This window comes from Dermacentor albipictus, chromosome 1 (genome assembly GCF_038994185.2).
Source record: "Dermacentor albipictus isolate Rhodes 1998 colony chromosome 1, USDA_Dalb.pri_finalv2, whole genome shotgun sequence".
In the NCBI taxonomy this organism is placed as follows: Eukaryota; Metazoa; Arthropoda; class Arachnida; order Ixodida; family Ixodidae; genus Dermacentor; species Dermacentor albipictus.
The window spans coordinates 81,383,480-81,406,326 of record NC_091821.1 but is presented as its reverse complement, the minus strand read 5'-3'; the positions used below and the strand labels follow the sequence as shown (position 1 = coordinate 81,406,326).

Genomic DNA, 22,847 nt, shown 5'->3' with positions numbered 1-22,847 from the left:
AGGAGCTCAGAGTTAAGCTTCCAGAGTGCCCACTGTGGTCGGAAATTAGTTACAGATTTTTAACCAATCTTTGCGATAACCACACAATGATCGGAGAACGAAACTGGGATAGTATTACAGGACAGTCCTCGGGAGAGGAGTGATGAAGAAACATAAATCCGATCAAGACGGGCGTAGGAGCGACCTTGAATTCGTGTATAAGAGCGAGCTCCTTGTCCCGACACTCCTATATCAATGAGCCCTGCATTTTCCATTACGCTGTGGCGTCAGCCTTACGGGGGTATGAGCCATTCTTGCAGGAGTATGAGCCATTGGGAAGGTCACGTGGTTATTAAAGCGAAAGCTTTAAGAGGAAGCTTTAGCTCGGGCCCAACTCCGACGCGGCCTATTCAAATACATGTAAAACGCAAAAATGCTTTTCTGAGATAACGCCTGGACCGATTTAATTAAATATGTTGCATTTTAAAGAGAAAGCTATATTCTAGTGACTGTTGGAAGGGGAATTTCGATTTAGGGCTTGAATTTTGTTAAAACAATTTTCAAGTATTCGACCGTATGAAAAAAATAGAAGCGCGAAGTTTACAAATTCATAGCTCTGCAACAAGAACAGATATCGCGGTTCCGTAAACGGCATCCATTAGATCATTCAAAGCGGACGAATTCGATGTGTGACTTTACATCTTACGTGAATTTGTTACGTTGGTTACAAGGGTTCTGCAAAAGCTGTATTTCCATATTGCTAAATTTTTTATACTCATGTGACATGCCAATTTTGTCCGCTTTAGACGTGCTATTAGATGCAATTCACAGAATTGTGTTATCGTATTTTGTTGCTGAGTTACAGAGTTGTAAACTTGATTGTATCGTTTTTTGAAAATTTTCGGTTTTTGCCAATTTTTAATAAAAAATTGACGACCTAACTCAAAAATTCGAAACCAACAGTCACTAGAGTTTAAGTTTTTCTTTTAAATGCAACAAACCTCGTTAAATTTGGTGCAGTGGTTGCCGAGAAAAACAAATTCTCCTTTTACATGTATTTAGATAAGAGCACCCGAGCTAAAGCTTCCTCTTAAGAGGAAGCTTTAGCTCGGGTGCTATCGCCGCAGCACATCGGCTGCGGCGATAGCGTGCCAGGAGTTGCGTGAAGGAAGATGGCATCGCCGCGACGGCATGTCGCCCTCGCTCTAGGAAGCATCTCCGCGTTTCTTGTCCGCGCAAGCTCTCGCGTGCGTTCTAGCTGCGCACGCAGCTAGAACGCACGCGAACAAAACGAGCCAGACCAACCTGTTCTCGATAGCAGGCCTGTGCACTCTGCTTTGTGGCACCTTGTTACTTGGACAGAAATTTCCATTGCCAAGCCCCGCGTGACGAAAGTGGTCACGTCAAAATCACCGCGGCTTACTGGGGAGCGTTCCCATTAGATTCTATATGGCAGTCGGGCAAGGTAGCATGACGTTACGGATCGAAGTGCACCGGCCTTGTGCTATTTAGGAAGCACTGGCCAAGCGTCTCAACGCACTTTCTTGGCCGCGAGTTCATAATTCGAAGGACCGCATTCAATTGGACATGAATGCTTCCGCCTTCATAACTCATAAGAAGCGCTTAAGCGTCCTCGGATTCGTTTGTTTGTTTGTTTGTTTGTTTGTTGCAGAAATGTGTATACAATGGTATGTATAGATGCTGCAAGGATGATCCACCTACTTGCACGCCAATGCACCACATCAGAGTGGAATAAACATTTTATGCATGCCCGATTATACACCATGGATCCAGCCTTAGCTTTCGGTTTCCACCAAGACTTCCCCGAAGAAACGCGACGCTTTTTTTTTAGGCTATGGTTTGCCGTCGCCTTCATACGCGTTCCGCATAGAAATGGCTGACGCCACCGCATGTGGCCATTGCGGCGACGAGGAAACAATTATGTATGTTCTTTGAGTGCCCGCAGTAAAGCGTGCAGAGACATTCGCTTTTCGTCACGCTGAACCAGTTGGACGACCAGCCACTCTCGGAAGAAAGACTTTTGCAACATCGACGCGACTTATCATCGCATCATCATTTAACACTATGGTAAGTTTTTGAAATGTAAATTACGACCAGCGTGGCACGCTGCACTTTGAGCCGCGAAAGCTGTATACGACTTTCGCGGTTATATGAGCTTGTCATATTGAAGACCAAAACCGATCTAACTGGGGCTCAGCGATGCACCATCATCAGCCTGCTTTATGTCCTTTGCAGGAAGAAGGCCTCTCCCTGCGATCTCCAATTACCACTGTCCTGTGCCAACCGATTCCAACTAGCGTCCGCGAATTTTCTAATTTCGTCGCACCACGTAGTCTTCTGCCGTCCTCTATTACACTTCCCTTTTCTTAGTACCCATTGTGTCGCCCTAATGGTCCAACGGTTATCTAACCGGCGCATTACATGACCTGCCCAGCTCCATTTCTTTATGTTGATGTCAATTAGAATGTCGTCTCTACCCGTTTGCTCTCTGATCCAAACCACTCTCTTTCTGTCTCTTAACGTTATGCCTAGCCATCTTCGTTCCATTGGCCTTTGCGCGGTCCTTAACTTGTTCTCAAGCTTCTTTGTCAGGCTCCAAGTCTCTGCCCCATATATCAGCACTGGTAAAATGCACTGATTGTACACCCTCCTTTTCAATGATAATGGTAAGCTTCCAGTCAGGAGCTGACAATGCCTGCCGTGCGCGATCCAACCCATTTTTATTCTTCTATGAACTTCCTTCTCATGATCAGGGATCCCTGTGATTAATTGACCTAGGTAAACGTATTCCTTCACAGACTCTAGAGGCTGACTGTCGATCCTGAACTCTTGTTTCTTTGCCCGGATATTCATCATTATCTTTGCCTTCTGCATATTAATCTTCAACCCCGCTCTTACACCCACTCTCTGTTAAAGAGACACTAGAGAGAAAAAATGATTTCATCTGCATCAGTAAATTACCTTTATACGACACCAAAAACACCACTCTACCACAATAATGCTCTTGGTAAGCCAGAAAAAGCGCAAGAAGGAAAGCCGGGTGGCGACGCCTCCTTGAAGTTCCCGCACAGTCGCTGTGACGTCATGGATTTTCATGGCATCTTCTAGAGCCTATTTATTTATATAGCGGTACAGATCGACTACATCGTGTTCTAAATGAACCAACTATTAAACATGGCAAGTTTCGGGAACATTTACTCAGCCAACGCGGCCCAAATGCGAACACATACTTTGGAATCCCCGACGTCGCACTGACGTACCGGCGTCGGGGTTTCGGCGCGAAATTTAAATACTGATACTTCGACCTGCATTTTTTCATCTAAAAATCAAACTATTATTTTGAAATTACTGCCTGCAGGGTTCTCAAACAATGGTTTATCAGTCTAAACTGATTTATTCCTTCGCTTTAGTATCCCTTTAAGGTCATCAATCATTTGTTGTAACTCGTCTGCATTGTTTCTGAATAGAACAATGTCATCGGCAAACCGAAGGTTGCTGAGATATTTGCCGTCGATCCTTACCCCTAAGCCTTCCCAGTTTAATACTTCTTCTAAGCACGCAGTGAATAACATTGGAGAGATTGTGTCTCCTTGTTTGACTCCTTTCTTTATAGTTATCTTCCTACTTTTCTTGTGTAGAATTAAGGTGGCTGTGGAATCTCTGCAGATATTTTCTAGTGTATTTACGTAAGTGGTCTGTACTCCTTGATTATGCAACGCCTCTATGACTGCTGGTATCTCTACTGAATCAAATGCTTTTTCGTAATCTATGAAAGCCATATAGAGAGCTTGTAGTCTGCACATTTCTCGATAACCTGATTAATGACATGGATGTGATCCATTGAAGAGTAACCTTTCCTGAAGCCAGCCTGCTCCCTTGGTTGACTAAATTCCAGTGTTGTCCTTATTCTATTGGAGATTATTTTGGTAAATATTTTATAAAATACTGGGAGTAAGCTTATGGGTCTACAATTTTTCCATTTTTGAATGTCTCCCTTTTTGTCGATTAGCATAATGTTGGCGTTCTTTCAGTTCTCTGGGACCCTAGAAGTCGTGAGACATTTTGTATCAAGGGCCGCAAGCTTATGAAGCATGATGTCTCTTCCATCGTTGATTAAATCGACTGTTATTCCGTCTTCTCCTGCCGCTCTTCCTCGTTTCATGTCTTGCAAGGCCCTTCTGACCTCATCGCTAGTTATAGGAGGAGTTTCTGTATCCTATTAATTACTGTTTCTAATGGAGCTATCCTGACTCCTCTGGGTGGTGTACAAGTCACTACAGAATTATTCCGCTTCTTTTACTATATCTTCGAGATTGCTGATGATATTACCCTGCTTATCTTTCAGTGCATACATCTTAGTTTGTCCAATGCCAAGTTTCTTTCTCACTGATTTCAGGCTGCATCCATCTTATACGGCTTCTTCAGTCTTTCTCACGTTATAATTTCGAATACCACTTATTTCGTCTTGTTGATCTTATCTCTTGAGTTGGACACTTTCATTCTTTGTCGTGTCTTTATTAGGTTCTTTGTTATTTGGGAGAGATTGCCTACTGGTTGCCTTGGTGCCTTGCCTCCCACTTCAATTGCTGCCTCTGAAGCCGGCCTAGTTACGGTTTCATTCATTACCTCTATATATGTCATCTTCATCTGTCTGTTATAAGGCCGCATATTTGTTTGCAAGTACCCGCCTGAATTTGTCTGCTTTTACCCTACTGCCTCTAGGTTGATCTGTTTCTTCTTGACCAATTTTGCTCTTTCTCTCTTCCAATTGAGGTGAATCCTAGCCCTTACTAATCTATGATCACTGCACTTTGCCCTACCTATCACTTCTACATCCTGCACTATGCTGGGATTAGCAGAACGTGTGAAGTCAATTTCATTTCTTGTTTCACTATTAGGGCTTTTCCAGGTCCACTTTCTGTTGCTACGCTTCCTGAAAAAGGTGTTCATTATTCGAAGCTTGTTCCTTTCTGTGAATTCTACCACCATCTCTCCTCTAGCGTTTCTAGAATCAACGCCGTACTTGCCAATTGCTTGTTCACCAGTCTGCTTTTTCCCCACTTTTGCAATGAAGTCGCCCATTACTACAGTATACTGAGTTTGCACTTTTCTCATCGCTCATTCAACATCTTCATAAAACTGATCTACTTCCTCATCATCGTGACTGGACGTTGGAGCGTAGGTTTGTACTACCTTAATCTATACCTTTTATTGGGTTTGATTACTACTACTGCTACCCTCTTGGTGACCAGGGGGGGGGGGGGGCTTATGGGCCTTCAGCCCCCCCCCCCGAAATTTTTTCGCGCTGTCGATGCACCGACGACCAAAGCAACCCCCGGCGCCAGAAATCATTCTGGATTTTGTCTAGAATGTGTTTTTCACGCTCGTAAAGACATTTCACCGCGAACATTGCTAACTCGGGCTGGATTTCGCGGCAACGCGCATGTACCGGGAGTCACATAACGCAAGCAGCCCCATCCGAGCACAAAGTTTCAAGGTCGTTTGGATGGCGACTGGGCTCACCGGGGAATCGCGCGGAGGCCGCGGAATCTACGGAGCGCATGGATGTCAATTCCGAAACTTTATGGGTATAAAGTTCTCATAAAATTTTGATGTGAAAGGTGCATTGACATTCCCAAAGTTGTGCTTTAGATTTTAAGTTGAGGAACTGCAATTGAAAATTATGTTCCCATAAATATTTGACGCCAAAGGTTCATTAACTTTTCCAAAGTCGTACATCGGGCCATACAACGGGACAAGCCAAATCAACACACTATCAGACAAGTTGACAAAGCCCGCAGCGAGGCCCGATGGGACGAAGCGTTGTGGTGGCTCATTCGTGCCATCACGTCACATAAAAAAATATCAACATTTCTTTTTCACCTGTGCCAAAGCATCCAGTGAAGACACTAAAGCCAGCCAAGGCAACTACGTTCTTATTTATTTTTTCTACTTTGACATTTAATCGCGATGACACATTGAGCCTCTTCAGTTTTCTTGTTCTCGCTCCCCTACCCACGGGCTGCCAGAGCCAACCGGAGCGCATGCGTTTTTCTCGTGTTGCCCCGACCACCTCGCGGCGCGTGCATTTCGGGTTTGGTTTTCTCTGGCCGGGTGGATTTGCGCCTGGCAGTGTTTTGCACACCTTCTCGCTAGCAGACGAGAAAAAGAAACAATGGTCGCTCACCACCATCACTGTGAGGACTCGACGGATTTACAGCGCGTTCGCTTGAGCACAACCTCTCCGGAAAGTCTGGTCTCGCCGGTGTAGAATACCGAGCACTATGCGTATGGTTCTCGGTGGACAAGCGTCTCACGTTTTCTTCGATATTCATTCGTTAGCCACATTAGGTGGCCAAAGTAGGCATTGGATTGTGGCCAACTTACTCTTTCTTGCGTTTTTTTTTTTCATTTCGGTGCTCTCGCCTCACAAAATGAAAAAAGAAACATTGTAGCGGCGCAGCGACTTGTCGCATGGTGAAAGTTCGATTTTGTTACTTTCTGTTTTGCGGAAAGTAATCGGCCACGGGACGCTTCATTTGCCGGATACTCTTATTACATTAGCGTGATAGCAATTATATGGACACTCCAGGTGCATTCCCACTGTCGCCATTGCCCTCATGTTTCGTATGAAGTCCAAGGGCGATAACATCGTGACCGCGCGCCTCATGTGCGAGTGAAAGCGTAGGGGGGGTGTGGGGTCAAATGGGTGAGCCGACAATGGTGGCTCAGTCTTGTGTGCGCAAAGGAGAAGAGCGGGCAGAAAGCGCGCCGCCTTTCGTCGCGCGTGATACATCAGAGGGAGTGGAGGGAAATGGGGTGGGATCTAGGATTCTGTGAATCTGTGATTGGGCACCGTGTTTATTTGCCTTATTTGACCCATTATATACAGTGACATTTTTCTTAGATACGTAGATTTATTGGAGACTTATATGTATATTTAAATATATCTTGTTGCGAGGTTTTGTGTATACGTGCAGTGAACTTTCTTTCCAGTGACAATTTTTTGCCCTTTATCAAGCATTTGTATATTCCATTGTATCTTCGCATTTCTGATGAACGAGGGCGAGTCAAGTGAAATTGAGCCTACCCATCCCGGGCAATAATGGCATAAAATTGTTATAGCGCAAACACATGCAACCACAAAGTATGAAGGACGGGACACAAGCGCTTGTGTCCCGTACTTCATACTTTGTAGTTGCATGTGTTTGCGCTGTAACAATTTTTATATCAAGTATGCACCAACTCGCCCAGAAAGAAGTTTTAATGCAATAATGTTTCGTTTCATTATCTGCGAGGAATGCGCGTAGCACACAGGTATCTCTCATTTACAAAAGTGACACGCAGATGAGAGAGTAAATGTTCTTTAATGCTCTCATAAACTGGGTGGAACATGATTGGGTGACGTAATGGACGCTTCAGAAATTGAGCAGCGTGGTGCCCTGAGGTTTTTGACAGCTGAAGGTGTTTCCCAAAAAGAAATTAGTTGCCGTATGGCGGCCGTGTATGTTGAACATCGCATTTCATTGGCCACTGTGAAGCGTTGGAGTAAACGGTTGAAAGACAGACGTGAAAGTTGCAAAGACGATCCAAAACCGGGCCAAAGCCATCGTGCAATTACCCCCAACAAAATTGCAAAGGTTGATGAGCTGAGGAGACAAGAACGGAGGATAAAGATCGATGAACTAGCAGAGTGCGTGAACATCAGTCCCGGTTCGTTTCATGCCATAATTCATGAACATCTCGGTTACCGGCTCTTGTGTGCGCAGTGGATGCCCAGGAATTTGAACCACCGCCGTAAGACGGAGCGGTTCTGCGCTGCCTTGACTCAGCTGATCCGGTATCACAATGAGGGTGACGACTTCTTGTCTACAATTGTGAGCAGGGACGAACCATGGTACCACTACTACGAGCCTGAAACACGACGGCAAAGCTTACAGTGTAACCAATCGAATTCACCTCCCACAAAGAAAGTAAAGACCGTCATTTCCGGCGAAAAGGTGTTGACGTTTTTTTTTTTTTTTCGATCGTCAGGGGCCATTACTGTTAGAATTTTCTAAACCCGGAGAGACTATCAATCGTTTCCGATATTTCGAAACGCCGGATCGGCTGCACGTAGCAATCAAGAACAAACGACGTGGGAAATTGACGTATGGGGTCATCTTGTTCCACGACCTGGATATGGTGTTGGGCTGCTGAGCACGGAGGCCGCGGGATCGAATCCCCGCCACGGCGGCCGCATTTCGATGGAGGCAAAATGCGAGAACACCTGTGTACCCCATTTAGGTGCCCGTTAAAGAACCCCAGGTGGTCGAAATTTCCGGAGTCCTCCACTACGGCGTGCCTCATAATCAGGAAGGGGTTTTGGCACGTAATACCCCATAATTTTATTTTTAATTGTTCCACGACAATGCCGGTCCCCACGTCACTCATGTGGTTAACACAAAACTGGCAAAGTTCAAATGGGAAGCGCTGCAACACCCGCTATACAGCTGAGACCTGTCGCCTTGCGACTTCCACATTTTGGGACAAATGAAGAAAAACAGCTCAAGGGAAACAGATTGGTGCCGGACGATGACGTGAAGGAGTTAGTTGCAGACTTTTTGAAGCAGAAACCCAAGGAGTTTTATGAGACGGGAATCACGCGACTCCTTAGTCAATGGGACAAATCTCTAAATGCTTATAGAGACTACTTTTAAACAAAGTGCCCCGTTTGTCATATATTCGCATTGGTTCACTTTGGTTTGACTCGCCCTTGTATATTTTGCACAACGGCTTTGTATACGTGATATCTGTTGGGACAATAATTTAGGTGCCATTACTCACGATACACGACCGGTGACAGCTGCTCATGCATAATACATTGGAATAAATGACAGCTTCATTGAGATTTTTCACTGGCCGTTGCATATGTACAGTACAAAAATGTAAACAAGGTTCTTGAATGACAAAGTCTTATTAACATATTTATTCTCAACTTGTTCATTTCATGGCCTTTACATTTTTCATATCAGTGGCATGCACTGCTTTGCTGGTTTCGAACTGATATAGTTCTAAAGTTCGTGTGATGTTTTCTTTACTTATTAAATAGACAAAAACATGGAAGCATTGATATCAGTTATTTTGGGCACAATGTAGGCACATAGGAGTATATCTTTTTATGAAAAAAATACATATTTTACTTGTTTTGACAGTGCGTAGCGTTCAAGAATTCGTTTGCAGCATCTTTGGCAATAGCAATGCAGTTATTATTCATGTATTTGATTCCCTCGACAAATTGTTTAAGAGGAAGCTTTAGCTCGGGCACAACTCCGACGCGACTATTCAAATACATGTAAAACGCAGAAACGCTTTTGTGAGATAACCCCTGGATCGCTTTTAATGAAATTTGTTGCATTTGAGAGCGAAAGTTAAATTCTAGTATCTGTTGGAAGCGGAAATTCAATTTAGGGTCAGGATTTTGTTTAAAATATATTGAAAAATTTGAAAGTGCGAAAAAAAAAGCACGACATTTACAAACTAATAGCTCTGCATCAAGAACACATATCACGGTTCTGTAAACAGTATCTATTGTAAGAGTCAAAGCGGACAAATTTGGTATGTCATTTTGTATCTTACTTGAATTGGTTACGTGGTGTACAAGGGTTCTGAAAAAACCGTATTTCCATAATACAAATTTTTTTCAGATTCATGTGTAATGTATCAATTTTGCCCGCTGTAGATGTACTACTATGTGCGACTCACAGAATTGTGATATTATTTTTCATTGTTGAGTTAGAGTTTTAAATATGATAGTTTCTTTTTCTAGGAATGTGCGATTTTTGCCAAATTTTAATGAAGAATTGACAACCTCAATGAAAAATTCGAAACCAGAAGTCCGTAGAATTCAAGTTTTCTTTTAAATTCAATAAATCTCATCAAATTTGGTGTAGTGGTTGCCGAGAAAAACGAATGCACCTTCTACATTGTATTTAGTTAGGAGCACCCGAGCTAAAGCTTCCTCTTAAGGAGGAGGCCAAGCTGCAACGTTGCAAGGGTCAGTTTCCATTGGCGGTGTGTCCGGACCCAGAGATTATTAGCACCCTCGACTGCGCTACAGGTCTGACCGCTGCCTTGGTCAGGTGCTCCGCAGCTCCTGGGGACTGAGACCCACTGGATGAGTCATTTGGGATATATATATATATATATATATATATATATATATATATATATATATATATATATATATATATATATATATATATATATATATATATATATATATCATTTTAGTTTTTTTCAAAAACTACATAAAATTGCAGAATGACTGCTAAGAGTGCGAAGTGGCGTTTACATCAGGTGGCAAGATGTCGCGGGAGGAACGTATATGAGCTAATTTTGAGCCCTGTAGTTATGAGAGGGCCGATATGACAGAATGAACTGAACTCGCCTCGTAAGTGCACGATGACGCCGCGTCTTCTTCGACGGCTTTTTCCGTGACAGCCATTTGCCTTAAAGTGAGTAGCACACAAACGATACTCCACAGCTTGAATCTGGAAAATAATATTAATTTCTCTAACATAGTTTTGCACCTTATCATGGCGAACAAACAAAGTGGCAGTCACTGCGCACAGCAATACCGTTCTGCAAAGACGATGACGGTGCCAGCTTCGGCGCGATTTCCTGTACGTGGTTTCATATTGCTCACATCGTTGCCAAGGGCTTATACAGCTACCCATGATGTAAAGGTGAAGTGCAAACGTAAGCAGCCGTTAGCAATAACTCAGAGCAAAATGCACTTTGCGAAATAGAAAATATCTGTGCCTTTAACTTGGTAGATTTCTTCGCACACATCGAAGAGTAAAAGGCTGTTACAATTAAACCTGTAGCACATCAAAAATAAATGCATGCCATAGAAGTGGCTCTCTTTCTGTTTATATAAAGTTGTCGTAGCCTTTTTGTACATATACTAAATGTAATGTCCACAGGCTACGAAAAGTATTTTAAACAGGAAGATTCGCGCATTAGCCGCGCGCAGAGAAAAAAAAAGTGAAAGCATTTTTCGTCGTCAGGGGGCGAGCATGTTTTCACCGGAAGTTCTCGACTTGATGCTAGATCCGCACTGATGCAGCCTTTTCCTACTCCACTAGCTGCGACGAGCGGAGCGTGTGCTAGGCGAGTGATATATTTTTTGCACTAACAGAGAGTTCTGTCTAAATTTAATTGCAAATTGGATTAAGTGGGCTTTTATGAATATGTTATGAGTTGTTCAGCATTGGAACGTTGAGGCGTTATGGGTTTTTGGCGTTTTTGAATGTGCACGACCGGTTTCCCGAGCTGCTTAAGCCTAACAGTGTGTTGTTCGTAAACGTGTTCAGCCAGGTTGTATTCGAGTACTCGATCATACGATCGTCGCTTCGCTCCATGTACTTGCTGGTGTTGCATTTTCTCCTAGCATTGTTGCGGTTATTTAGCAAGAGAACTGTAGCTACTTTTTTAAGTTTGCGGTAATTGTGCTTGATGACTGGCACCTGCCATTGATTGGCATGTGGGCGACCACGTTGTCCGTCCCGGCGTCTGGGTTACATTAAGCTTTCTTTTACAGCTCAAAATGACGGACTGCTGGGACGATCCTGCGCCTACTACGGTAACAGTTGTTCCTACGGAGCAACTGGAAACAAAACTTTTTGGACGTTGGAGCTCAAGTGATGTGCAAGTCAGCGATATCGGCCTCACTGTAAGTGCTTCTGTGTATGCTCAAATCTTCTACTGTGTGCATACGCCGTAAGTTGTGCTGTATTTTGTTAACGAGGCCTTGTGCAAAGGCGAACTGTTTCGCGTTGTGATCACCCGCTGTAGTCAACATTTTCTACAGAATGTGTATGCTTTTATTAAGCGCTGTTTGACGTGTGCTTCCGGCGTGCTCGCGAATTTCTGTTCAAATTCCTGAAATGCTTAATGGAAAATCCCGATGTTTTTATATGTTGGCTAGAATGCGGCATAGGGCAGCAAACATGTTCGCACTGACCTGCGAGCTCGAGTGGTTACTAGGGCTGCGAGTCTTGAGTGAACCCGGCTGATACTGAGTGAGCTCTAAGCAACAAGCATATTTTGTGAGTTTCATTTTGCCGACAATGCGGTGCCCTGTGCTTGCGCCCCCTACTAACCCCACTCGCTCCCCAGCTACCGTAAGCAGTTGTAATATGCAACTTGTGCTTTGTAACTAGTTAACGTAGGCCTGCTGACACTGGAGTCCTACATTAAAAGTGGCGCTGGTCGGCATAATTGTACTCTCTGCACGCTGTCTTTGGTGAGTGAGTGGACATAGCAGCACATGTTAAGCAAGCTAGAGCTTGTTGAATGAAACAGGACAAGACGAGAGGGATAAATATGAGAAATGTCCGTCATTCTTGCAGTCGTTTGCATTTCATCTGCTGGTTGTACACTGCGTTGCTGACTAGCTCAAGATGAGCCTGCAAAATTATTTTCAGCTGTTAGCCTTTGAATTAGGTGTTGGGGCCTGGTAGGGCTTATATTCTCTGCATTCCACTTGGTAAAATGAAATAAATGACAGCTTGTGAATTTGCGCTGTTTTTGTGCAGGATTACATTGCAGTGAAGGAGAAACATGCCAAGTACTTGCCCCACTCCTCCGGACGTTATGCATCCAAGAGGTTCCGCAAGGCCCAGTGCCCCATTGTGGAGCGTCTGACCAACTCCATGATGATGCACGGCCGCAACAATGGCAAGAAGCTGCTTGCAGTGAAGATCGTCAAGCACTCTTTCGAGATCATACACCTTCTTACTGGAGAGGTCTGGTACCACTTCCCCTATTGCCACTTCCTAACCAAATGTCATATTTATAACAAATAATGGCTTTACAGGCGCATGGGGATACCAGAAAGGGTTATATTGTCTCTAACTTTGAGTCCTGTTGACAAACTGCATGTGCAGCTATTGAGCCAAATTTTCTATTTGCTGACAATGAAATCTTGTCACTGATTGCCTGTTCCTTTTCAGCGACAAAATTCCATTGCTAATTTAGCCATCCGTGACCTATTGCCTTTCAATAAAACACATCACTGCAGCTTCTCTGCTATGCGTCACTTTTGAGTTGCGTCTGCCTCATTAGAAATCGCAGCAGAGAGGCATTATTGATGCCACTTGTACTTGGGCTAGACTTAATAAATATGGTTAAGTGAACTACCTGTGTATCCATTTGTGCATGTTTTTGCATGTAGTGTTCTTGGCTATTCAAGTCAGGTTAAATATAACTACACTACATATTTATTAAAATGTGTTGTGCGAGTAGCATCAGAGTTCATGCTGGATAAGGATATGATGAAACTGCTCTGATGTTGGTTATGCTTGTTGCTTGCAAGTTTGATGTGTCCTCAAAGTGGCACATGGAGGAATAGAAGGCACTTCATTGAATTGAGTGATGCTGATTGAATGAGTGAAGTGTCAAGCTGTAGGGGGGGAGGCCTTATGACAGCGTGTGGACAAGTGGGTAATGGGTGATTGTGTGTTTGTTGGTACAGAACCCTTTGCAGGTGCTGGTGAACGCTATCATCAACAGTGGACCACGTGAAGACTCTACGCGCATTGGGCGTGCTGGCACAGTACGTCGTCAGGCCGTGGATGTGTCGCCGCTGCGCCGGGTGAACCAGGCCATCTGGCTGCTGTGCACAGGCGCCCGTGAAAGTGCCTTCCGCAACATCAAAACCATTGCCGAATGCTTGGCTGATGAGCTCATCAATGCAGCCAAGGTCAGTCGCCTAACACTGAATTATATACATATACCGCATGGGTGTAGAATTGCCATTAGGTGCCTGAATTTCTTGATTCTAATTGCCATTAAAATACTGTTGGCAAAGCTTTTGAAGGTGTTGTACAGGAAGTGGGAGAAATCTCGGCTGCTTTCTTTTTTCCCCAAAGTACCTGCTTCCCCTGGGAGCTATCTTCACATTCGCTCGTGCGTATGACCATGGCATGCACATTGCTGAACTTGAGCTCCTCTCCCATTTGTATCAAAGGCATCTGTTAGGAACGTGTTTGTTGATGTAAAGACTGTATTCGTAAGTGCATCATCATGGCAGCATTTAATCGCTCGAAAGTGATATGTAGCACCAGCACACATGCTTTTTAAGAAGCCCTGAGCCACCTCCAACTTTTTACATGTTAATAAGTATGCACGTCCAGTACAGTGTAAAAGGACGATCATCATTTGTGCAAATGGCTAGCGCTATGTGGCACGGGGAAGCCGCAACTTCAGAACAATAATCCCATGCTCATCTGCGGGCTTTTCTGGTCCTTGCTTTAGCGCAACTCAGTTTCAGTATAAAAGAAAAAGGACAGACATGCGACCTGCCCTTTTTCTTCATATTCAAACAGTTCCGTTAAAGCAAGACAAGAATATGATGCACCAACTCACCCATTCAGCAATACCGTATTTACTCGCATAATGATCGCGCCCCTAAATTTTGTCGTCAAAATTCAATTTTTTTATTTCCCGTGTAATGATCGCACCCCGAACTTGCCGCAGCAATATGTCGAGTGCCAAGTCTAGCTAATAATGATCGTGCTTACCGTCTGTCAAATGCTACGTGAACAACTCAAGACAAACCAAGCGGTCTGCAAGCACCAAACATTCTTAAGCAGATGCCCCATTTCATTCCTTTCATCACTTTCCACTATTCCACGACAAAGAAAAAAAAGCTACAGCCTAACTTGCCTTGGCTTTATTATTTGTAGACTTTATAATGGCTGTGATCAACAACAAAAAAGGTGCCTTTCGATTCTTCTCGTCTGCACTCGTGGGCCCGCAACAAATCAACGAGCGGCGACAATAGCAGCCACGTTTACACTGATACGTTTGAAGTGTACCCTATTCATACGCATACGCTTGTAACGCAGCTAAATATTCGCCCACCCTTAGCGGAGTCGTGCCGTATTAGGATAGTAGTGAAGACAGATGCCGCAATTTCTGCAGCATGTCCACCATGTGTTCCTATGTCACTGGCAGCTAAGCGCGCCCATCTGTTTGTCCCCTTAAAGTGGACATGGGTAGGTTATTGCCACAAACTTGCCAAAATTAACGATATTATTCATTACTGATACGGAAGAAACTGTTTCAGTGCACGTAATGTACTCACAAGAAGAATCAAAATCGCGTTCGGCTTGCTCCGCCGGCCACCATCTTTGTTTTGGTGTCCCGCACTACATACATACATTTTGGTGTCCCGCACTACACTACCACATGTTGACCTGTTGTCATCCTGCAGCAAATGCAAGATGGAAAAAAAATTCCTTTTTTTTTTATTTTGCGGGAAATTTAACCCGCGGAGTGATCGCACCCCTGAATTTGCGTCAATTTTTTTTTTACAAATAAAGTGCGATCGTTACGCAAGTAGTTTTTCACTACATAACGAGAAAAATATTTTATAAAATTTTTTATGTTCCCATGTTTCAGGATGACTGGCAGAACATTTTTTTGCAGTAAGAAATGTAAAAGTTATGCGAAAATATTCCTGAATGTTCAAGGAGTGCAGTAAGCTTTTGTCTCATGTTTCTATCTCTGTTCTATCCAAAGTTCCAAAGTTGTGACACGCGATGTATATATATATTTTTACCTTCCTCAAAATGTCAATGTTTCAAGGTGCAGAAATGTGGTATTATAGACTTACTGCCATCCCTGGAAGCCTAATTATCAGATGAAGCAAAAATTATTCAAATTGGATGATTAGGCAAGTAACTATGCCTCCCGGAAAATTGCTGATTACCAAAAAAAAAGCATGTTGAGAAAAGCGGAAAAAGCTAGCCACCATGTGAAAAAAAGCATTTTATTTTCCTGGATGCATGAAATTGTCATAGCCAATGGCTCAGAAGGCTCTAGGGGAATAATCTGGATGGGGATTTCCTCACTGCCTTCGCTTTGCAGCTGCTTGAAAAGCTGCAAAGGACATTAGCTTTCTCCACACTAACAACGCAACGAGAGTCCTTTTCAGGGGAGACACTACTATTGATATAATATTCATTTTTTTTATCAATACTAATGAAACTTTCCAACATTATAAAGATTTCTGTGCTGATGTCAAATACATAATTGTTTTTCCAATAGGCCATTTAGTTCTGCAGATAAATGAAATTCATTGTTCATCATTTGCAGAAACAAAAGAAAAATATCAGCGCTACAAAAATTTATATTGTCACATGCCTAGTACTAGAAAACATAAGGAACACAATGATAGGAATACCTCTCTGATACACAGTCGCCGACCGTTTATTCGGACCTCACGGGGACTGCGAAAATGTCCGAATAAACAGGTGTTCGAAAAAGCAGATTAAAAAAAAAAATGAAATCCTTTATTTCCACGCACTTATTCGGGCTCGGCAGTAGGCTTGGAAGAAATCGTGAATGTGCCGTTGCACGCTGTTCCGTTACGCGCAATCAGATAAGCCTGAATCTCTGAGGGGGTCGTACGGTCACTATTAGCGGCTGAAAGCACAGTCGCTGCTTGTACACGCTCCGCATGCGACGGCAGCATAGCACATGGTGCGTCTTCTTCCGACTCAGAGTCATCGTCCAGCGGTGCAGCAGAAACCTGACGAATGAATACAGCAGTGTCAGTACCTATGAAACTGTCAAATGAGACGCTGTCCGGAATCGCAATGCAACCACTGCGCAGGTCTCGGCAGAACATTTCCCGCGTCAGTAGGGAGCACATAGGAAGGCCACAAGTCTTAGGCCTCCCGGCACCCGCTTGCTGGCATTCCCCAGCGAAGTATGCGTGGGCACTGTCGGCGCCATTAGACCCTTGACGCGATGTTTATGTATGCCGCGTTGGATCACCGAAACCTTGACACAGCACACAAAGCAAACACCACCGTGCTGACACCAGTCGCACAAACGAAAAAACGCGGCCCTCGCAGCGTCTTGCGCTAAGAAACAAATCGGCTGCTGGATTGTCTTGACATGGCTTACTAAGCTGAAACCGGAACTACTGCAGAGCCACTCTATCGAACCAGACAGAAACGATGATGATGAGCGGGGATTTCCAGTAGCGCCACTTCGTGGGGCAGCAAAGAAGTTGCGTTCAAAACAAAAATGGCGTTCAACAAGTTGAACCATGCACCGGTCAGAGTCGGTGCAAGGTGCTCTTGACCGAGTTGGCTCAAGGAGTGTCCGAACTTTCGGCAGTTGTTATACATTATGGTCTATGGGAAGAATGGCGGTGCCGTGAAGCTGACTGAATAATCGGGCATGTCCGAATTTTTGGAGTCCGGAAAATCGGTCGGCGACTGTAACTAATATTCATAACTCTATAGCAGCTCAATATTTACTGTTCCAAATGTGAGTTTCCTGCTGTCTCATCTACAGCAGAATTGAAAAAATTTAAAGCTTAAATTCCAAAATTTGTTCCTACCACTGTGTGCTTTGCACACTCAGCTAAAAGCCACAACAAAAGTTATGGCTCTACCTGCCTTGAAGGCAGAGATATCGCTGCCGCAAACCAGCTAGTAGTCAAAAATCAGGGTTTTGAGAAAACGAGAAAAGAAAATACATATTTTTAGTCAAAGGTGCAGAAATAATTTTGCAATATTTTGCAGTCAAAGTGGCCAACAGCCACCAGGAATCTAGTCGCTCTGACCACTGCCACCCAAATGTGGCGAAAGCATTGTTTAGCGCCGTTCGCCGATTCCCAGTGGCTTGCATCGCGCACACGGCAAGTTTGCTGTTCACGCGGGTCAAGCTCCACGGAAACACGATATCGCCGCAGCACGCACACGTAATAATGCTCTTTATGGCGAGGCCATGTTCCCATTCATTTTTGCCTACTGCGACGCTACCGCCGCACACCTTGCACTTGACGAACGACATCAGTGCGTTGACGGAGTCCTGACAATAGCGAAGCCTGCCTCGGCGTCGACTGGTGCGGCTGCAACGCCTTCGGCGTGAGTGAGCAAATCCAACTTCCACTTTGTTGCTGGCGTTGAAGCAAGAACTTGTTTTTTCTCCCATCCATCTATGCAGCAAATTCGCACGCCGAACGCAGCTGCTGTCCAGAACACTCGTGCGTTGGGGAGCTAGCTAGGCTTACTTTGGCATCACTTGCGGTTGGCGGCGGACGATTATTGATGTTTTCCGAAGGAATGGAATGCCTTTGAAAGTGGTCAGCTGATTGCTTCTTTTTGCCGAAGTTGTGCCTCGTGGTGAACTTCCCCAGTGGATCGGTCATCGATGTGCATTTGTCACAAACCTACGAGACGTGCCATCACGTCACCGGCAAAATGGAGCAGACAGGAACTTCGCGCAGCCAACCACAGCATGCGTTTCTGGTCACGCGCACTAGTCGACGAATTGGATTGCGCATTTGGACTTTCTTGCCTCCTGGATTTTGACGTCACCGGTGAGCCGGCGGAGTCACTTTTGGTGTAAAATTGATGAAGAAAGGCTCCTCTTTCCAATGAGACCAAGATGCTGCGATCGCACGCGTAGGAAAAGAGCTACGTGCCGTAATAGAAAGGTTGTTTTTCCGCGGAATTCACCTTACAGTGATGTTATGAATTGATATTGTGGGCAAAATACTGTTCCGCAATATGTGAATTTTTGTGAATTAAAGGAATATTAGCTGTAGGTATATAAAATGTTATTTTCAAAAAAATCAATTTTCGCAGTTTTTTCACCTCAAGACCCGTGTCCCCCCTTAAAGATCAGTGCACTAGACGATTATTTTCATGGCTGTAATGCGGCGAAAGGGCAGCGTCTGCTTAGCCATGTAAGTGACGCTGAGCAGGGTATTGGAAACGACATTGTACAGTATGTGCCGCCTGAAAAACCGTTGGCACATACCATGCATGTTAGCTAAAGTTATTTTTGCAGTTTCTCACAAAATGTTTTCTACAAATTAGTGTTGTCTCTGTTGGCGACAACGGACTTCCATTGACACTGCAGAAATAAACAAAATATATCGCCGCATAGTGCAAATACGACATGCGCACACAACTTTAACTAGTACGTTCTCTACATTATAGAATAGAGGCAACAGCGTAAATAGCTTGGCCACTTTTCAACAGTGGTCAAGAGATCGAAGTTGCATTTCTGCTTCAGCAATGCCAGTGCGACCAAGAAGCGGGCGTGTATCGTCCAGTAGCTCGATCGATCGGTGCAGTGGTAATGCAGGAATGAACTCCAGTCATGTTCAATGCATCGTGCACACGTTCAATTTCTCGGCACGCGTGAACTACGGCCACTGCTAGCACATGCAATAGAAGTTGTTTCCATTCTGAGGTAGCATACACACAACTGAAACACAAGAAAGTTGACAGGACAAGTGCTTGTCTAACAGAAAATCTGCATAAAAAGATATGCCCACTAATCATGAAATTCATGTAGATTACATGTAACAACCGTCATACACTCATGAGTGATCAATGAATGAGATCACTTCATTTGCCTGTTGTTACTTTGTTCGGCGCGCCTCAGTAATCCATGTCTGTCATCTGCTTTTTTCGTACCGTTTTCTTGTGAATTGACAGAATTCCACTGGTAGCATCAACCCTTTCATGTTTACATTGCTGTTGTGACAGTTAACAGAATAATTTCCAGTCATCTGAAGAGGCCCCATCACAAACACGAGATGTTTGGCCCGCGGCTTGAGCCAAGCGTGGGCACGACCTTGGAGGATGAACGTACACCCGTGGGAGGTGAAATCGTTCCGCGCTGGCGTCTAGGGTGAAGTTTGGCGTGCAGACTCTATAGTGAGCTGATGCTTATGCACCGGTGTGCAGCTACACGCAGTGGTGAATGTGGCCAGTGTAGCTTGATTAACTGCCGTGGCGAAGGAGAGTTGAACCCCGTAGAAAGTGATATACCGGCACAGAACGGTCGGGTAGTTTTTGGTTTCAGAGACGAATCTAATTGATTATATCCATTGGCAGGACAATTTCACTTCATTAAAATGAGGTTTTAAATACAAGGATCTCTATGGGGAGGGATTTCAAGTGAAATTTTATTTACTTTGTTGCATCTGTTATTTCATTATATCCCGTTTTGTTATAACGAGGCTCGAGTGTACAGTTGCCGACCGTTTATTCGGACCTCACGGGGACTGCAGAAATGTCCGAATAAACAGGTGTCCAAAAAAGCAGGTTAAGCAAAAAAATGGAAATCCTTTATTTCCACGCACTTATTCGGGCTCGGCAGTAGGCTTGGAAGAAATCGTGAATGCGCCGTTGCATGCTGTTCCGTTTACGCGCAATCAGATAAGCCTGAATCTCCGAGAGGGTCGTACGGTCACTATTAGCGGCTGAAAGCACAGTCACTGCTTGTGCACGCTCCGCATGCGACGGCAGCGTAGCACATGGTGCGTCATGTTCCGACTTGAAGTCATCGTCCGGCGATGCAGCAGGAACCGGACGAATGATCTTGCCGTCGTCGAGTTCTGCGCACGTCAGTACAGCAGTGTCAGCACCTGTGAAACTGTCAAATGAGACGGTGTCCGGAATCGCAATGCAACCACTGCGCAGGTCTCGGCAGAACATTTTCCGTGTCAGTAGGGAGCACATCGGAAGGTGACAAATCTTAGGCCTCCCGGCACCCGCTTGCCGGCATTCCCCAGCGCAGTCTGCGCGGGCACTGTCGGCTCCATTAGACACTTGACGCGCTGTTTCCGTACGCCGCGTTGGATCACCGAAACCTCGACACAGCACACAAACACCACCGTGCCGACACCAGTCGCGCAAACGAAAAACGTGACCTGCTTGCAGCGTCGTGCGCGAAAGAAACAAATCGGCTACTGGATTGTCTTGACATGGCTTACTAAGCTGAAACCGGAACTGCTGTACGGCCACTCTATCGAACCAGGCAGAAACGATGACGATGAGCGGGGATTTCCAGTAGCGCCACTTTGTGGGGCAGCAAGGAGGCTCCGTTCAAAACAAAAACGGCGTTCAGCAAGTCGAACTAAGTGCCGGTCAGAGTCGGTGCATGATGCCCTCAATCGAGTTGGCCCAAGGAGTGTCCGAAAAATCAGACGAGAGGTTGCGAGGTGTCCGAATTTTCGGCAGTTGTTATATATTATGGTCTATGGGGAGAATAGCAGTGCCGCGAAGCTGACCGAATAATCGGGCATGTCCGAATTTTTGGAGTTCGGAAAATCGGACGGCGACTGTAGTGATTTCATTGCAAGAAAATTGCAAAAGCGAGTTTTTTGCTCTTCATATCTTTATTTATTATAGATGCTTTTGAAAACTTGTTACGAGATATTCCTCTGTGATGTCAAGATGTTCAACTTGGTAAAAACGTTGTATTGGCTTGTTGCCAATTAAAGGGACGCATGAAGAGATACCGCAAATCGGTTTGAAGGAGTGCAGTTTGTTGAAGCTCGTTTTCATTCTTCTGCCACAATCATGTTCAGTACTAGAGAAAAAAACAATCGAACTTTCCTTTCTTGAATGCTGCACCCTCACAGCAGTGCCGGGTAAATCATGTGACATCACAAAGTTCAAGGATATTCTTGTATTGGGCTAACCTGAGCACTGAAAAAGTTCTAAAATATTCCTAGATTTTCATGCCATTGCATGTGTTACTCTTAGCTGAGTACTTCGTTTATTTAGATCACTGTAATCTTTATCGGTGAACAATTACCTAAACTGAAAGGAATGCTAGGTATCTAAGTCTTGACATCATGAGAAGCTGGTATGGGAACTTCAATAGGATTGCTCCCACTCATATTTTAATTTTTGTATTTTCTGACGTACCAAACCCTTCCACTTATTGCAATAAAGCTTTTTGGCATCCTGGAAATGAGATTTGACATACGGGGAATTTGTACTTCTCTTCCATGTTCCCTTTAAGATAAATGTCAATAGCACGTGGCGTTGTCATGTTCATGTTTGACATGTTTGCATTATGTGCTGCTTGTTCACCTTTGTGTTGCTGTAGAGGGTCTGTGAAAAATTGTACTGTTCCGTAGCCTGGCTGCCTCCAACAAAACCCTGAGTATATGTCGGCAATGGCTTGCTCAGGCACTCTTTTGGTTGTGGTGCTGTCTAAGACAGCAACACATCTATGGGCAAGGTGGTTTGCACTGCAAGGATACTGATGCCTAAATTTTTCATTCCTTTCACACTTGCAGCTAGTTGTTGTGAGCCTGGAAATGTGTGCTTGCTCACCTGACATTTATTTTGCAGGGTTCATCGAACAGCTATGCGATCAAGAAGAAGGACGAGCTCGAGCGTGTGGCCAAGTCCAACCGTTAAAGGCAGCATGGTATTATCCTTTGGGGAATAAACAATGCAGTTGCTGCGCCTGGCATTCATCTTTCGCCTCACTACTTCTACGTGCTCCATGCATTTGCAACTGGCAAAACACGTTGCAGCTGTGGTTTGGTGGTCTCATGTGCCACCCTGCCTTTGCTATCTTGAGCTTAGTGCATTTTCTTGCGCTATGCTCAAGCCTGGTTACATTATAGTCGACATCTGTTAACCCTTTATTGTACCATATATCAGAGCATTATAGAAAAAAATTGATGGCTAACTGCGCTTTCTCCAAAGCACTTGCAAACCATTGTGCAAGAACGAATTCGTTTATTCCAGAACTAAATGAGAAATTGGTATGTTACCATTTGGTAACATTGTGCCATAATGTAGTGCAAATTTATGCTTGTCACTGTTACCAAGTATGCACTGAATCCGTGCTAGTGGCTGTTTGTAGCAAACTCCAGCATTCGACTGTATTGATGAAGCTCCAATCCATACTGCTATCGAACAAAGCGTTTAGCATGTTTTGGGGGGCTCTTATTTCTGGCACTATGTGTAATAAATGATCCAAGTTTTATAGGTAGAGTAGCATGGTTGAATTATTCG

General features: G+C 44.4%; 2 protein-coding genes across 2 annotated transcripts in view; one reads left to right on the top strand and one right to left on the bottom strand.

Annotated features, from left to right (window-relative positions):
- The window catches only part of LOC135907441 (lysosomal alpha-mannosidase-like), a 99,299-nt gene extending 88,607 nt beyond the window's left edge, over window positions 1–10,692 (bottom strand). The window contains exons 1-2 of the mRNA XM_065439124.1: window positions 10,620–10,692; window positions 10,430–10,532 (exon numbers count right to left, since the gene is read on the bottom strand). Coding sequence (XP_065295196.1) covers window positions 10,430–10,532; window positions 10,620–10,678 — 162 coding nt within the window. The 5' untranslated portion in view covers window positions 10,679–10,692. The remainder of the gene's footprint in view (window positions 1–10,429; window positions 10,533–10,619) is intronic.
- Window positions 10,693–11,036: 344 nt separating this feature from the next.
- On the top strand, window positions 11,037–22,300 carry LOC135907440 (uncharacterized). The gene is made up of 5 exons (XM_065439123.1): window positions 11,037–11,154; window positions 11,585–11,716; window positions 12,582–12,791; window positions 13,520–13,747; window positions 22,173–22,300. Exons 2-5 carry the CDS (start codon window positions 11,591–11,593, stop codon window positions 22,239–22,241), a joined length of 633 nt encoding a protein of 210 aa, XP_065295195.1. The 5' UTR covers window positions 11,037–11,154; window positions 11,585–11,590; the 3' UTR covers window positions 22,242–22,300.
- Window positions 22,301–22,847: the final 547 nt, after the last annotated feature.

What these genes read in the sequence shown, in the direction of transcription:
- LOC135907440 (XM_065439123.1), top strand. Translation starts at nt 11,591, where the DNA reads ATGACGGACTGCTGGGACGATCCTGCGCCTACTACGGTAACAGTTGTT. An exon ending in TACACCTTCTTACTGGAGAG is followed by an intron (nt 12,792 to 13,519) that starts GTCTGGTACCAC and finishes TTGTTGGTACAG; the next exon opens with AACCCTTTGCAGGTGCTGGT. An exon ending in AGCTCATCAATGCAGCCAAG is followed by an intron (nt 13,748 to 22,172) that starts GTCAGTCGCCTA and finishes TTTATTTTGCAG; the next exon opens with GGTTCATCGAACAGCTATGC.